General features: G+C 47.3%; 1 protein-coding gene across 9 annotated transcripts in view; it reads left to right on the top strand.

Moving 5' to 3' along the window:
* tenm2a (teneurin transmembrane protein 2a) overlaps positions 1-17,268 on the top strand; it is a 168,250-nt gene that overhangs the window by 57,813 nt on the left and 93,169 nt on the right. For 4 of the 9 annotated variants that reach the window (XM_055512566.1, XM_055512565.1, XM_055512568.1 and 1 more), the window contains exon 4: positions 838-888. The exons of the other annotated variants lie outside the window; for them this stretch is intronic. In XM_055512566.1, coding sequence (XP_055368541.1) covers positions 838-888 — 51 coding nt within the window. The remainder of the gene's footprint in view (positions 1-837; positions 889-17,268) is intronic. 9 annotated transcript variants of the gene reach the window in all.

Here is a 17,268-nt window from a genome sequence, read left to right as displayed (position 1 = left end):
CACACACACACACACACACACACACACACACACACACACACACACACTCACAGATGCATAAGAGCAGTGTTTAATAAAAGCCCGGGGATATTGATCACAGTAGATGGATGCTAACTCACATAAAAGGGAGGTAGCCCGGAGTAATAGAAAGGAACGAAGACGAGGGAAACATAAACGATGAATAAATGGAAAAGGGAAGATGAGGGGCTGCTTTCCGCATAAAGCAGAGAGCGGCTGTATTCAAAGAACGCGTTATCGCGTGTACCTGTTGATGAAAACAGGCAATAGTTGCGTCTGCAGCGAGGTCTCATGCTCAAAGTATTATTATCGGGTGAAGAAGTCGCAGAAGCGGTGAAATATCGCCCGCGTCTGAATTGTAACCTGCTGACGACCACGCTGCCGCCCTAATAGGGAATTTAGCGAGCCATAATGGCCTCTCATGCCATCTCCAGACCTGCCAGAGAGAAAGAGAGGAAGCAGAGAGAGAGAGAGAGAGAGGCACTGAGTGCAAATTGAGAATTCTCCAGCCAATTATGAGTGATCATATTTTCCTCTGCATGGTGCTGAAACTACTTTTGTAGTTTAATGGTCAGTGCTTTGCCTCCTAATGAAGGCTGGAGGTATCAGATTGAGGCTTAGAATGAGGGGGAAAAGGAGGATGATGGGAAAGTGGAAGACATTCACTTCATTGGATTTTTTTCTACCCATGCCTTTGTTGAATCATTTAGGTTTTTTTTCAGTTTTCCTGTTTCCATCCACCCCCATGCTTGATTCATCATATGCTTTATTTTTCTTGTGTTTTCCTTTTCTTTCCTTTTGCCACCCCTTCTCTTCCAGCTTACCTAGATGATGAGGAGGATGAGGATCCATTTGGGGACTATGTCATCAGTAAGTTCCCCCTTTGGAAAACCGCGCTAGGCCCATTAGCTTGTGTGTGCTCTTGTTTGATGTGTTGTCGTGCCGTGTGTACGTGATGATTTGCTGTGCTGTCGTGCATTTTTTTTTTTTTTTTAAATGAAGACAAGGTCATCAGTTCTAACTGGGGACCATCTGAGGGACTGCAACATGATCCCTCAGCGACTAGCTCCTTTTCACAGTACGATTTCTGTTTCTGTCCGACATCTGCATGATAGTAATATAATGATCTTCTCCATCCTTTGTGGAAGCTTGTCAGGATGTTCATAGGTAAGAGAAGGGAACAGCTAAATAATAGGTTTCTGTAGATTACGCCTGTGTTTCATCTGATACAAGAAGAGGCCATTCTTCCTGTTCCACATGCCTCATCTGCATTTACGAGCAGCTTTCATTATGATCTCCTGTTCATTAGCACGCTGGTCCAAATGGTTAATCTCTTTGCACTTGATCAGGGAAAATTTCCCAGAGGGCGCTTTTCTCTTTTCCTCCTCCGCCATCGGAAAGTCAGTCGTATTTACTTTACTCAGGGATTGTTTGTCTCTATGAGAGAGAATTAGTGTTCGTGTTATTGGGCTGAGGAGTTTTCATCTGTTTTCATTAGCGAGATCAGAGCGGTGAGAGTACCTAGTGGGAGAGGAGGAAAATAAACTCTTTCCCAGTGTGTGTGTGTGTGTGTGTGTGTGTGTGTGTGTGTGTGTGTGTGTGTGTGTGTGTGTGTGTGTGTGTGTGTGTGTGTGTGTCTCCACGTTTAGAGGTGGGGCTTAAGTTAGTAAAGGGATTTTTGTACATGTTATCTACAGGTTAGGCCTAATACTTAAGGTCACAACCTTTAAGTGAATAGAGCGGAAGACGCTCATACCGTAGCGGCAAGGAGCCCGAGGAGATAATGGAGCACAGGTTGTCTGTGTGGGACGGTGGAAAGGTTAATCTTCTTTGAGCACCTTTGAATGGATACAAAATATAACTGGGACGCAGCTTTGCAGTAGGTGAACTGAGGCGTGCCAACGTACAGACAATACAGTGATCCCGTGCAGCCTAATCACTGCTGCTCGGATCTGATCGGATTTCGATCCAGCCGACGCTTCCTGTTCGCTTTACTTTGCACGTCCGCTCGAATTAAAACACTTTCAGGCGGCCCAGTTATCGCCGCTGATGTGTACTGATGTTAATTTATATTTTATTACTTTCCGTCTCTAGAAATGTGCCGCTTAATGTGTACAGTCTCCTTGGTTACTAGTGGGTAAATATTCACGACTTTCCTTCAAAATGAAAGTCTGGAAATACATTTTATTTATCCTATGGTGAATACAGTAAACAATAACTGAAATGATGAGATCATATCCTTTCTTTACTGTAATTTGGATGCATTTCATTTATAGATCAGGATAAAGTTATATAAAGCCCAAATTTGCATAAAAGACAGAACGCTTGATCCAGATTAATGGTTTTGCTTAAAATCTGTGCGATGGAACTATTTAATGCCCCGAACTGAATTTCTCACCAATACTGATATAAACCATGAAATACTGTCAGTATCTCACCACCGTGCTGTCAAAAAGCTCCTTCTCCCACCACCACTTCTGCAATTATTAAAACAATATTTCATCTTGTTACAGTGCGTTAGAACTCGTGCAGCGCCCCACTGACGCAGCACAAGTTGCTAATTTATTTCCAAAATAATGTTGATGCATTCCGATCATTATAGAGGATATCAGGCTCCGAGCCCACATGGGACGTGTGCAGCCTTAACAAGAGACGGGGCTGTTGCTGTGTTTTAAAACCGTCAGATGATTAGTTTTTGAATTTGTCCGAGACGTCCACGGTGCTCAGGTGATCAGTCATAATGACTTAGATGATCCTTGACTTTTCTTTTAATGCTACCATGACATTTATGATTCCAAGTGAAATATATCAATTATTATAGCACGGATTATCATGACACTAATGTTCCTCTCAGAATGAATAGGGGTAATTTTTATGATCCACTTACAGTACTTTCACTTTCCCAGTTGTACGGGGGAACTTGCTGCGTCCAGCCTAAGATTTGGCTGAAAAATCAGAGTTTAGCACGTTAGCCACAGAGCCGCTCTGTCTCTTAATCGTGTTTAAACATAAAATGGTTTCAGTTTCCCGCTGATACAAAATAGATGCATTAAAATTAGCGCAGGCTTCGGGTGTTTGGCTTGAAAAACAAAAAAAGCCGACAGGCTTTCAGACAGAAATCAACAACAACACAAACAAACCGCGGCGCTGTATTAACAAAATATAACCATCCACAAAAGAGTACAGCATCTTTAGTGTATTACTGGAAGCTTTATTTTGCTCTCAGTCTTTAGTATATCATGTAAGTGTTTTGTTTTGAATAGAGTGAGACAGAGCAAGAGAGAGAGAAAGAAAGAGAAAGACAAGACCCACAGACCAGAAATGCACAAATGCTGTTATAGACGCAGTGAAAAATGAACCACCAGTGATGTTGTCAGACATACAGTATTCGCACTAAAGCATAAAGGACGACTTAAGTCTTGCAAATTCAATAGCAGTGTGTGGGTGCTGCATCCTTTAGGCTTCGTGTTTGTGTTAACTAACGTGGTAGACGTCTGCCGTACGCTGTTGTGGATCACCTCATTGATGATGATCCTTGAATCATAATTGATATGATGAAGTAAAGTTAAGCATATTAATACAGTAAATGTAAAAGTATTAGTTACGTGCTTAAACAGATCAGAAGTGAGGTCGTGGTGCAGCAGGGTCGAGCAAACACTGAAGGTGTCCAACAGGGTGGAAGTACTTGTAACTGAAAAATGCTTTAATGCACGTATTGCAGCACTTTATAGCATCTGCCAGTGGTGGAAAACATGCTGAGGTGTGTGAAGACGTAAAGTTTGCTCCACAACAAAGCACAGTGTGACGGCAGCAACAGTTTAGAGAGTGCTGACAGATCAGACCGCGTTTATTGTTTGGACGTTAGCAGCCATAGTGTCCTGATGAAAAATCCTGAGGGACGAGTACTAAAAAAAAAGTACAAGCTGTGGGGAGAAGTGGAGGGCAATATTTGCGAGAGGAAATCAGAGTGAATAGAGGCGGGAAGCTGTGGGAGACCAGATATCATTCAGAGGTTGTTTTTAGAAGGAACGGCTCCAACAGCTGTCACTTTATTGTTCCACCATACAAATAAGAAAATACAAAAAAGAAATGAGAATCAGTATCATCATTAGCGGAATGGAATCAACAGTGTAGTTAATAAACCTTCACAGCCCCCGTTTTTACATATCCTTAAAAATAGAACACATCCAGCACATGTTCATCCAAAAACCGCTCAGCTACTCCTCGCCGCCCCGTTAGCCTCTGCATCAACACGCAACAGCTGCAGCCTGGCGTCGAGCGCTTCCTCCTCCAGCAGAGTGATTATGACAGGCTGATTGGTGCTTTGTTTTCCGCGGGATGAGGAGATCAATGCGGGGCTGATGGCGAGGGCTGGGCCGGGAGCGAGCGGGGAGAAAAGGGAAAGGGGTGAATGGGGACGGGGCCTTGTCGCTTTCTAGTAGGATACGCGGATCATGAGGTTTAAAAAAAGGAGGGGGGGTAGACAGATGATGGGAGGAGGAGTGTGGGGCAGAGTTTAGTGTAAATGATGGAGGAAAAACGAGGGGGAGCTGAGGAGGAGGAGGGAGTGCGAGGAAGATCCAGATTTAACAGTACAGTAGAAGAGATGACTGAGGATTAACATTCTGCGACTGTCTATGAGCGCTGGGATAATCTCTGGCGTCCCGCGGGGGCACCGCGGGGGGCCCACGCCGCCACGGGGGTGGAGGCCCACCGCCGGGCGCGCGGCTCTCGGTCTAGGTGTGGCAGGTGGAGCGAGGCCCCCCCCCGCCACGCGGCCCCTCCAAGCAGCTCGACGGATACGCCCTCAGGGGGGTCGTGGGGGGGGTAGTGGCAGATGGAGAGCTTCCTCCAGACTCACGCTAGCCCTCGGTCCACGCTTCGGACTTCTCCTGCATCTGCAAGTCTGGGATCCGACATAGCGAGCCCCCCCTCCCCTCCTTCCACAGGTTTAATCCATATCGATTCCTGCCTCACGCTGCCTCATCGAATGGCGCGCGGCACCGCGGGGGGCGTCCCGCGGCGCGGCGGGATGGGCGGCGTCTGCGATGAGGAGCGCGTGCGAAGGTTCGATACGTAAACACAGTCTCACGGCAAAGTGAAGCCTTTCCACGCGTTCAGTGTAGAATGGCGTTGTCATTAAAGGGGCTTAACAGGCTTAAATTGCGGCCTCTTTCTTGCAGGAGCTCTCAGAAGCCTTAAGCTCGCAAACATGTTAAGTATGAAGTACCTAATTTATATATATTAACATCTACAGTAGCAGTTGTTTTTCTCCACCATACTGGAGACGTAGTTGTTGTTTATTGTGTTAAAGTGCTGATGGTTTTCTTCTATTCAGACTGTAATGAATGAGGAAGCAGGATGGTGTTTATGGCACCGGTACTTATTATGCTAGAAATAAAAAGAGCGTGGCTACGTTTCACACAGCGACTTCGGTGTAGCACACGTGGTGGAGCCCAGTTGGCAGAGCTGCCCGTTCGAGACAACGCGGCGCACGACGACGGTTCCGCGCGACGCGACCCGCTAATGAACCGCAGCCAAGTGTCTGATTTGAGCCGAGCGGCCGCCCTGCTGGTGCGTGCCCGCGCTCCCAGTTTGCAGATGTTGATTCCTGTTAGAGGATCACAAGCCCCCCCCCCCCAACCACCCCCCACCCCCCACCCCCCCAAAGGCCAGTGGCTCCGGTTGGATGAACCCTGTGACGACGGGATTAGATTCTCAGCTCCTCTTTGGGGCCACAGAAACAACAACAGCAACAGAAACCGTTCGACAACTGGCTCCAGCAACTGCATCTGTTAGTTGTGAAGATCGCCTTTATTTTGACAGTGAGGAAGAAAGAAGAAGAGGAAAGCATTGCTTTACAGTTCCAGTTCCAGTTCCTGTTAAAACATACGTACTCTCAATAGTGGCTTTAATACCTTTGCTTTGTTTTAAAGGGTGTCAAACGGAGAAAGATGAATGGATGAGCGCGTCCGTGACAGCGTCTGCGTCCTCTGATTGCAAAAAGCCTTTTGTTTTGCCACTTCACACCCAGAGCTGGCTACTCATCAGACAAGAGTCTGACTTGATCTCCCGCCTCGGTATCAGAGCGGCGAGGAAGGCTGCCGTGTCAGCTGGTCCGAAAAGCTCCGTCTCCCGAACCGGCTGAGCCGACGAATCGGCCGTACAGGCAGCGGAGCTCGGGTCCAAGGGAAGAGGCGCAAACTTCCTGGATCTGGATCAGCCGTTTTGCCTTTTAGCCTCTCCTCCTGCTGCCGTGACTCCGCAAATATGTGCATAAGGCGTGTTGTAGCGGGTTTTCGCTCCTCTCTGCCTCTCGACTGTGGCACAGAGGAGCTCATTTCGCCTCCGGCTACGCATCTGTCCCACAACTAGCGATCAATAGTACACCCTGGTCACCTTTATGCCTAATCAATGGACCAGCACACGCCACTACCCCAGCCTCCGTCCCCAGTGGTCACTTTGCAAAGTCATAACTATCTATTTTGAGCCACACAGCAGCAAGTCGCCGTAATCAATAGCAATGCATGCATAAGTTCCATCTATTGTGGGCTCAATCAGGGCGCTGTACGTTGGTGTGAGCTATATAAAGTCAAACCTGTGGCAGCCTCCATCCAGCTGTCAGTTCACACCTGTGGCCCGAGCGGCGCGGGCGAGTAATTGCGGACAAATTGCAAGTTTCGCGCGGCGAGCGCCCGAAACTGTGAGTAAAGCAAGCGCAGCTGCTCTGGATTAAAGCAACCGCTGGCTTTGTGTCTATTTCGGCAGCGTTTTCAGGATTACGGCGCAACTAAAGTGCTGCTGTTGATTGCGAACCCATGCTGTGGATAAAGCGAGCCTGTCCAAGTCCCGTTCGGCGCTTTGGGCCTCGACGCGCTGCATTCAGAGAGAGTGCGCGAGAGCCAGCGCTGAAGGAAGCGGCTCAGACTCATCAATGACAACAACCTAGCACGCGTTTATTACTGTACTATTATCTGGAAACAGCATACGACTGTCGTCATTTGTGTACTTTCGTTTGCAAAGTCAGCTCTTGTGATGCTTCTGTCATCAGCGGATGGTGTGTTTGTTACCTTTTCATCCCGCTCCACACATCTAATAGATCATGTTGGGCTCCAGTTGGCTCATTTTATACCAATTTACACAAGAAAACTTGGAATTTTCACTCGTCCATCAGATTCAGCATGTGCTTCCATTTCAACATACATACAGGTTACTAACGTTGTTGTCCTGGTTGCGTTATACTTATAGTGACGCTTTCTGTCCTTCTGCAATCAACGGTTGGGCCCACATCTCGGCGGACGCACTAAGTCAGAACCAGCCACCTGAATCGATAGGAGTCCAGACGCCCATGGGCGTCGTGAATGCAGCCCTCTGAACCTACTGAAGCTGCGTTGACTTGGTGGACAGCTGCTGCCTCTGTCAAAGACGAGACATGGAGCTGTTAAGTACAGTATGACATATTTATTTTTGTTTCTTTCCCCGTTTTCCGTCTCCCAACGAAGGACTCGTGCTGTAAATGCGGCCGAGCCAAGGTGCTGGGATCACTGCAGTAGCAGCACTTACTCTCTGCTGCCACAGGACGTTCCCACCGCCGTCCTTCTGTTTGCGTCTCTTTCGTTTTTTTTCCCTGTTTGTTTTTCCAGCTATTCATTTTCACAGTGTGCTCGCGTTCCCCTGCGCCCGAAAGCCGGATCTGTCCCTATCGGAGCCAAAATGTCAAGAAGCGTACAAAAGCCAGATCTGCAGCCGCCTGATCTGTGAGCCCCTCGATCGATGGCTTTTTTTTTTGTTTTTGTTCGTCCGCGTCGGCGGCGCGCTCGCGTCTGCGAATGAGAGTCAAAGAGGAGCGTTTGACTTTTGGAACGGATTTTATTGCTGCCTTTCTTCTCCGATCTCCTCTCCGACGCTTTTGTTCCCCCATCTTTCAGGTCTTCACACATCAGCTGGATTTCTCCAGTTTGTTCCAGCTAAATAAATGCTGGGTTATCATGAAAGCATCCCATGGCCTTCTGAGCCCAAATATAGAGGGAGGCATCTTTTGCTTTTTCATTTCATTTTCTCTTTAATGTTTTTTTTCTTAATTAAAGTCTGTGCTTATCTGTCGTCCGTGGAAAAAGTTGGACTTCTAGATGAAAACAGGAGTGGTGTGTCCCTGTAATATCAGCCAGGCTGGATCTGACTTTGAAGTTCTACTGGCAGACGCACTGTTGCAACGCACGCACACACACGCACACACGCATGTTTTTGCACTTCCATCGAAGTGAGGACTCACCATTGGCATCATGCCTTCACTAGCCTGTTACACTAACCCTCACCATCACAACTAAAGGCAGTCCTTCAAAGATGTGAGGACACACACACACACACAGGATACACGTGTTCACATCGAAGCCTAAATATTCATACAGGTCATCAGATAACAATTAGTCCTAAGTGTGCTTAACTCTGTTAAGTTAAGGATACAACCAAATATTGGTGGTGTGGAATGAACACACACACACACACACACACACACACACACACACACACACACACACACACACACACACACACACACACACACACACTAAAACCATTCCCTGATTTCTCACCATGTCTCTGTTGTGATTAAAAACAAAATCCTATTTTGCGTTCTTGGGCCCACACGGTTGCAGTGTGACGTGGCGAGGTGCACGCTGTGAGCCTCTGTGGCTCTGTAGCGGTGTCACATAGCCAAGTCCCTGCCTAATCAGGCCACTTACACACACACGCACAGGCGAACACGCATGCACACACTTTGCGGAGGCCATGTGTTGGGATGATGATAGAGGGCTGGCAGTTGGCAGACAGACAGCAGACGCTGTTCTTCGACATCAAACGTCTCAGAGCAGAATCTCACTTTCATGCCTACTCCGTCTCCTTCTCTCTTCTGTCACACACACACACACACACACACACACACACACACACACACACACACGCACACACACGCGCACACAAACACACACACACACACACACACACACACACACACACGACCACACATGCGCACACAAACACAACAAGGCCCATTTCCTCTGATCTCTCTGCCAAAACTCAAAAACTTGGAAGGGCTAACACACAAACACGCACACACGCGCGTGTGAGCAAGCGTGAACACACCAACGTACACTGCAGCACTAAAAAGTCTTGAATTAAATTTCGTCAGCCACTGTCGAAGACTACTCTGTGAGACGTAAGTACAAGTTTCACGTGTGACTGGAAAATGAGTCAAAACATTTTTCCCCATAAAACCAATCCCAGTCAAGCATCATGATCTTATCTCCAGCTGCAGACACACACACACACGCACACACACACACACACACACACACACACACACACACACACACACACACACACACACACACACACACACTGAACGTACATTGCATAAAAAATACATTTATTACTGAAAATAAAATCGGTGGAGCACTCTGCACCCATGGGTTATGAATCAAGAGAAAATGCTGAATAAATGAGCAGAGAAACATAATAAATTTAGATGCAGGGCATCAAGGGTCACTGAATTGTAATATAGAACATATTGCAGTCATATGCTGCGGTCCTCACGCTCACCAGATCTCACCCCAAGCGAGTACTTAATACATGTTAGACAGCACTTTCCACTGCCTGTTCAAAAAACAGTAAATAAGGTTGCATGTTTGGAGGAGCAGCGCTCATGGCTCCGTGGAGAATCCGCGCCAGGGAACACTGAGCCGTTTCTGTCGGACCCACTCGCTCGCGCTCCTTTCAGCCTAACCTGCCTGATGTACTTCAGACAGTCTGCTCCGCGTTCACCCATTCAGTTCGGCCCGTTCGGGCTGTCAGTAAGATTCTTTACGGCGCCGGCTGAACAGCCAGACCACAGCGCCTGAAAGAGAGCCTCCGATTGGACCCCGGCGCTTCGTTTTGCGGCGTGAAAGCGAGGCAGACCACCCACAGGATGGTGTAATTTTAGAATTAAAAGGAAAAAAAAACACATTCATCTGCTGATCACCGAAACTCTCAAGGAGGCAATTTGTACAAGCAATCCATATAATTAGGCAAGACAATTTGGTAACCGTGGCAACCCGTATGCGCATCAGTATGCAAGTGTAGGGATTGTTCCTGATGAATCGGGAAGTGAAAAAGAAAACTTTATTATTATCAGGAGACAGATTGTTTCTGTCTCGGGTCGACATCCGTGAAGCCAGGATGAGACACCAGATAAAATAAACACGAGCTGCAGAGAATTCCGATGACGTTTTGATGAATCTATAGGTGACTAATGTCACTTCTCTAGAAATACCCGATGAACACCTTTGATATTTCATTTCAAGTAACCATGTTTGGGTTGTTATACAAAGCAACAATGTTCATTCGTGGTGGCAATTTGTTTAATTTGTGAAATTAAACCTTGTTATTGATCCTATTAGCAAGACAACAATCCAAAGAACACAAAGGGTGATGTAAACAGCACGATTAAATCTTTGCTTAGCGCCACTGAATAATGTAAAGCTCTCACTCCGTCATGATGGATGAACGGTAACAGACAGTGATAGAGAGCGGACTCGGACGACAGGCGAGATGGAGAGATATCGCCTAGATGTGATTGATAAGATGAAAAGAGATTCATCGACTCATCTTGACCCAGCCGGAGCCGCGGATTGAGCCACGGGTGGCGAGCCGGCGAAGGAGAGATTGACTTTAGAAACTTTTAGAGGAGGACTCGATTCGGCTGAAATAAATCGGAGCGAGGGAGGAAGCCAGCAAACCTGTGCACAATGCACTTTCTGTTTGTAAATCCTTACAGCGTCCGTGTCACCGCATGGGAGTCGGCTTAAACCGACTGTAAACACACACACACACGCACACACACGCACACACACACACACACACACACACACTCACACACACTCACACACGCACACACACGCACACACACACACACACACACACACACACACACACACTGTGCATGTGTGTAACCACCTACAGATCTCTCCGCACACAGGCAGCCTTCACCTTGACAGTAGGCCGTCTTAAGATGCTGTATTGATTCAAGGAGTAGCTGCAGTGGTGTGTGTGTGTGTGTGTGTGTGTGTGTGTGTGTGTGTGTGTGTGTGTGTGTGTGTGTGTGTGTGTGTGTGTGTGTGTGTGTGTGTGTGTGTTTGCAGAGGGGAGGGGGGGGTCAAGGAGCGGGCCATATTTATTTGATGCTGTTTCGGTGCTTGTTTTCATGCACATACGCACATGCTTGTTACCGGCCTCTCCTCCAGAGAAAGTTGCTCGGCCCCGGTGCCCTTCAAAGTCATTTGGAATTCATCTGCAATCCTGACCCTGACAGCTGTTTGTTTTTCCTCTCCGGAGAGCGGAAGAGGAATGGAGGCATGGCGAGGGGGGTGTGGTTAATGAGTGAGAAAGTGATAGATATCGGAGAGGACAGAAGAAGAATGGAGGCGAGACTCGGGGCGAAAACTTGGGGCGGAAGCGGTTGAGGACTGCTTCTATTCCTGCGGCGCTGTTTGCCTTGTTGAGCATTTGAGACACACAGGACAATAAGTGGTGTTCTGAACGGCTTCCATTAGTATCCCTCATAGGCCACTAGTGTGAATGTGTTGAATCTGCACAGCGGCATGAATGCAAAGGAGGCTGAGGCGGCAGAGATGAAAGGACACGAGGCTCCGTGAGCAATCCCAGGGTGTAAATACGGGTTTTTATATAGAAAGTCAAAGTGTACTACATAAGTGTGTCACCGGGGGAACGGCAGCGGTGGAAAAAAATTCCCCGACCTCGACACCTGAGCGGGGCGGAGAGGAGGCCCCGGTGGGACGGGGGGGGGGGGTCGTCTTTTGTCTTATGTCTGGTGCAGGAGCGGGATGAGTAAATGGGCACCGAGGAGGAATGAGGCTGGAAGATGATGTCTGGGAAGCATGGGGGGGGAGTCATAGGTGAGGGGAGGGAGGGAGGGGGAAGGGAAGGTAGCGATTGGGTAAGCGGGCGGAGAGGAGACGCGTCGGGGGAGGGGGGGTGCGATCCTATTTTTACACCTCTCCTTCTGGGAGCCCCTACTCTCTCGATCTATCCGTCATCATGACAGAGGCACCCCCCCCCCCCCCCCACACACACACACACACACACACACACTCCCCAACTCAGCCGTTTCTACCTTTTCCTCCCCTCCGTCCTTCCTTCCTCTCCATTTGTATGCACATTCCAGGCCTCTCGTTTTATTGTGATTTCCAGGGTCGCGCACTGTAAATGAATGACTGTGTATTTTGCGGGCCTCTCACATAGAAATTGCTTATTGACTGGCAATAACTACATTAAGCCTGCGCCGTTCACTCAGACAATAAGCTCACGTGCACGCACGCACACACACACACACACACACACACACACACACACACACACACACACACTTGTGACCATGGACAACATCTCACAACTTTCGCGGGCTTCCTCCTGTTGTCACAGACAATTAATTTGGCCATAGCTTGTACGTATTGATCTGTGTGGCATAGGCATTCTAATCCATTCAGTCTGGTAAAGAGGCCGCATACATGTATGCAGCGTGCACTTTACTGTACACGCACACACACACACACACATCCAGCTGGAGATCAGTCCCTCGTGCTCCGTATAATCCAAACAGCGCTCTCTTAAAGAAACTCAGCCGCGCCCGTCCCACTGTTTAATTCCCTGTTTTGTTCCGAGACATAAAGTCAGGCTATTATGAGGTTTGTTTATGGACGGACACTGAAAGTTTTCCTTGAGCTCAGAATTTGAATTTATATATGTGCTTTGGTGTCACACAGGGATCCGTACACAGACACGTACACACACGCAGGCTTTGCGCTTGTTGTTTGTACTGTGCTGTTTACTTACCCATGAAAGGTTTGTTGCAGCCCTGCTTGTGTGTACGCTGTTTTTAGAGTCTGATTAAATTCCCCATCGAGGGATTTATCATCTTTAGCAGGCAGAGAAGAGAAAATTACAAGCCCATCAATCCTCATGTTTGATATAGCTCTCCCTCTGTGTCTCCTGCCTGCTCTATTCTATGTATCCAGGCTTTTATTTGCCCAGCTCTCCTCAGACCAGCCCTGTCTGTGATGTTGGGAGGTCATTTGTCTCTATGTAACAGCTGTCCTGTCCCTCTGCTTGTCCTGTCTGGCCCCCACCGAGCCCCTTTGGCTCCTCATCATCATTGAGATATGCCAGCGTGTGAGATTTGGCGGGGCCACGTCTTTGGTGTCTCTGCTTGACTTTTCTGCTTTCATTGGGAACATTTACATTCATGTGGGTCTCGGGGGCCACTTTCTGTCCATCTTTTATTGTTACTTTACGCTTTACCACGCTGAGCACACGAGGGAGGTTTTTAAGTCCACCTCAAGGAAAAGGGAAGGAAACCATTCATCACAGCCTCATAAAACGAGTAAGTTAGAGGTCTGCAATAATAATTACAGCTGTAATTGCTGGATCAGACATCATATGTAATAATGGAGGCGGGATCAAATTGAACTTAAGGAGTTAAAGTTTATGGCAACAAAAGTAAATGAAGGAGTGAAAACCAAATAGCACTAACAAGGTGCTGCAGCAACAGGAGAGAGGATGAGACAAACAATGGAGAGCTGAACAAAGGCACCAGCCTAAATAGACTGAGCTCCTCTGGAGGCACAGGTGTCCGTCAACCAGCTGATGAAGTGTCAGTCGGGCAAAGCCACCAGCTGATCACACGCACAGCATGCGGCAGCACACGATAGCTGCGGCTGTGGTCAGGAGTTGAAGGTTTCTTCAAGATGTGGTGCGTTTCATCCTTGTCGGTGTCTTTCTCTTGCTCTACAATCACGAGGAGTGACTCAGGGTTTGAAATTCTGCCTGAAAGGCTCAACGCAGGAGAAGAAAAGCACACGCACGTGCCAAGTCTTACCTTAGATGTGAAGACTAGAACGACAGGCATCAACAGGAGAAAATGAGTGTTTTTTATTTGGGTAAGACAGTAATGAATATGTGTTCAAAGAATCTCATGTCACTTTTGTTTTTAAGCAGAAATGTTTGGTGGACTAAGTGCTTAACTATAGTTAGTACAATACGAGTAGAGCAAAGGTGAAGATGTGTGTTTAAGTTGTGAACATACTGAGAAACGTGTCTTGATTAGCTAAATAAAGAGCGACTTGAATCTGTTAGATCTCTCATAATTTGTCCAAAATAGTTTTATCTTCCTCATAAAAAACAAAAGCTGCAGTATTTTAATATTTACCAAATACAGAGCAATACGCACCTTTTTATGTGTTTAACAAAATAGTGTAAAATATTATTGTATATGGATATTTGTTAAGTTAAAATACAATTTACGATCCATAAAATTCATTTTATTTCTATTGAACATAGAAACCCATTATTAAAACATTCATTGCTCATAAATTACTTTCAATAATAGTTACACATGAAAATTTCATTAAGTAAAATAAGTAAGTTTAATAAGTCTTAACCACTTTTTCAATAAAATTGCATTGCAATTTTCCCAAAAGTGAACTTTTGAAGTTGATAAAGTTTCACACATATTTTTCAACAATTTAAATCATTGTCTGTTGTTTTTAACTCATTATTTTTAGTATCCTAGTTAAGTCAAAAAAGCCATTTTTAATTAAATTTAGTTTGGTTGTGTTGTTTTTTTTTAAATAGATCAAATAGATTTCACTACTTATTGTTTATTTTTAGAACCAGTAACCAAACAGCTTTGTGGGGTCAATAATGTGCCAATCAATTAGTCACTTGCTTTGTTTGTGCATGTGTCAGCCTTTGCGCGCTAACCTGCTGCTTGACAATGCGTTTTGTCAGAGAGGACATTTGAGTAATCTCTGAGATGCAAAGGTCAAGACGTGCGGCTCGGCACCGTGGAGAACACCGTGGAACCAGGACAGCTCGTCACGCTTCCCACTGTGAGGCGATAACCTTCTCTCGCTTCGCTTTTATTTCACCAAATCCCTGCTTTTGGCATCTCATGAAACGCAGCCCATCTGTGTGTGTGTGTGTGTGTGTGTGTGTGTGTGTGTGTGTGTGTGTGTGTGTGTGTGTGTGTGCTTGCTCAAGTCAATCAAAATGAACATGGAGACGAAGGCTTAGGTATGTGTGTGTGTGTGTGTGTGTGTGTGGGGCCTTTTTTGAATTTTTGTGCCCCACGAAAATTAGAGAAAGCACTCAACCTTCTTGCATCTAGCCTCAATCCTCTCATTTGCTTTTTAAATCAGGTTTAACAAATACCCTTCACTGCTCCGTCCACCCATCCATCTATCCAGCGTCCAAAAAATCCAAGATTTCACTGATTTCAGTGGGACACCGAGACAATATTATGCCCATAATCAGTTGCTTGGAACATGTAGCTCCTGCCAGTTGGGTGCATATTCTCAACATACTGTTCAATGGCGCAAATTCATCCAAGTGGAATATGTTTCAAAATAAAACAGTGTTTCTTCATGGCCGGAGCGCTTTTCTCTCTTGTTGTCACCTCAGCCGCAGTATAACGCACGTGTGGTTGGCTGCTTTCTATTAGTTAATTCCAACAGTGTGGAAAAACCTCCAAAGTCACTTTTGGGAAAGCAAACATCTGCTAAATTGTCACATCTCACTCTCAGCACCGTCGCCGCGGCGGGTTTTACCTGGAGTGCTCCTCGGCGTGTTTGTGTGTGATTACGGCCGGCGCGCGTGTGTGTTTGGCAGCGCGCAAACCTTGGCTCACCCCCGCCGCGCTTCCCAATGTCCTGTCTCTGAAGAGCTATGACCATTAAGCAGCTGTTCTCTCCTAAAGCCACGGAAAAAAATGAGAGAGCTGCGAGAATGCAAATGAGCCTCGCTATGCCAGAACTTCTCCGGGGGGACGCGCTGTTAGGTCAGAAACACACGGAGTCACAAACAGCGCGGCACGTGCGCGAGCGCACACGCGTGTGCACGCTCCCAGTTGTGCATGTGCAGCTGGGTTAGACTTCCTATTATGTAGTGCAGGGATTCTCTGGAGTATCAAATGATTTTGCTGTAACTACATTTCTCTTGGAATGGGAGAGCGGAGGCAGAGTCCGGTATATCTGATTAAACCGACTCGAGTACTTGTTGTACTGTACAGTAACTGCCTGACACAAGCTACTGTCATTGTTTACTGCACAGTTTATTAAGGCGAGCGCTGAAAATCTGTGGAAGGTTTGAGATGTGTGTAACTGTCCGTGGTGCTGAAACCAAGACAAAAGAATAAACACTTGTAGAGTTTTGTAAGTAGATGATTCTCGGCGCCCGCGACCCGTCTTTAAAGCGGTTCTGATGTCGAGTGAGTGAGTGAGAGTCGTTCTCAGCTCGTTCGTGTGGTGGGAGCGTGAAGCGCATTATTCGGGTGCGGAGCAGACTCGGCCTCTGGGTAATGAGAATGTATGGTGAAAGGTGTAAAGCATTTGATGTGATGTTTTTCTGCGTTCTAGTTTTATTTATACTCAGACGCGCGGCGGCAGTCGTTCTGTGTCCTGACACACGACGTCGCCTCGCGTGCATGTATGTTGGCGACAGTCTGCGCGTGTGCATATTCACGTACTCCCTGTGCTTTTCTTCCTAATAAGAGCTTAACCTTATTAATCACATTAGTGTGCCGGGGGTGGCCTACGGCAGCACGCGCGGGTACGAACTCAGACATGCGCACACGGGCAGAGGCATGTCAATCTGTCATTAGTTAATAGCTCATTAGCACAAGGTGATTAATTACTCTGGCAGAGCGTGGGGATGAGGAGGATGAGGAGGAAGAGGAAGGGCCGCGGAGACGGCGAGGGAAAGGAGCGAGAGCGACTGAGGGGGACGCGGCGCAGCAGCACTTTCACCGCTATGGATTCCAGAGGTTGGGGCCACTCGTGGATGTGTGTACTGCGCGTACTGCGTGTACTGCGCGTACTCTTCGCCTTCTCCTGGAGGTGATTTGCTGGGTTGTGTTTTTTTCCCCGTGCCTCGCGGGGATCAGCTGTAAAGGTTAACTAGTCTTTTCTTAAGCTTTCAGCCTCATGACAAATGACCATGTTCAACCCAATGGGCTAACCTCCTCTCGCCATCCACTCTCCTCCCCCCTTCACCTCATGCCCCCCCCCCCCCCCCCCCCCCCCCCCCCCCCCTCTTCATATCCTCGTTTTCTCTCTCTCCCCCGTTCTCCCTTGGTGTTTGACTTCAGGAGGCATGTGGCAGGAGGAGGAGCAACACCAGGCAGGTGCATTGGAGGTGTGG

Source organism: Betta splendens, chromosome 10 (genome assembly GCF_900634795.4).
Source record: "Betta splendens chromosome 10, fBetSpl5.4, whole genome shotgun sequence".
In the NCBI taxonomy this organism is placed as follows: domain Eukaryota; kingdom Metazoa; phylum Chordata; class Actinopteri; order Anabantiformes; family Osphronemidae; genus Betta; species Betta splendens.
Note: the sequence above shows the minus strand (reverse complement) of the source record. Positions and strands in the feature narration are given on the sequence as shown.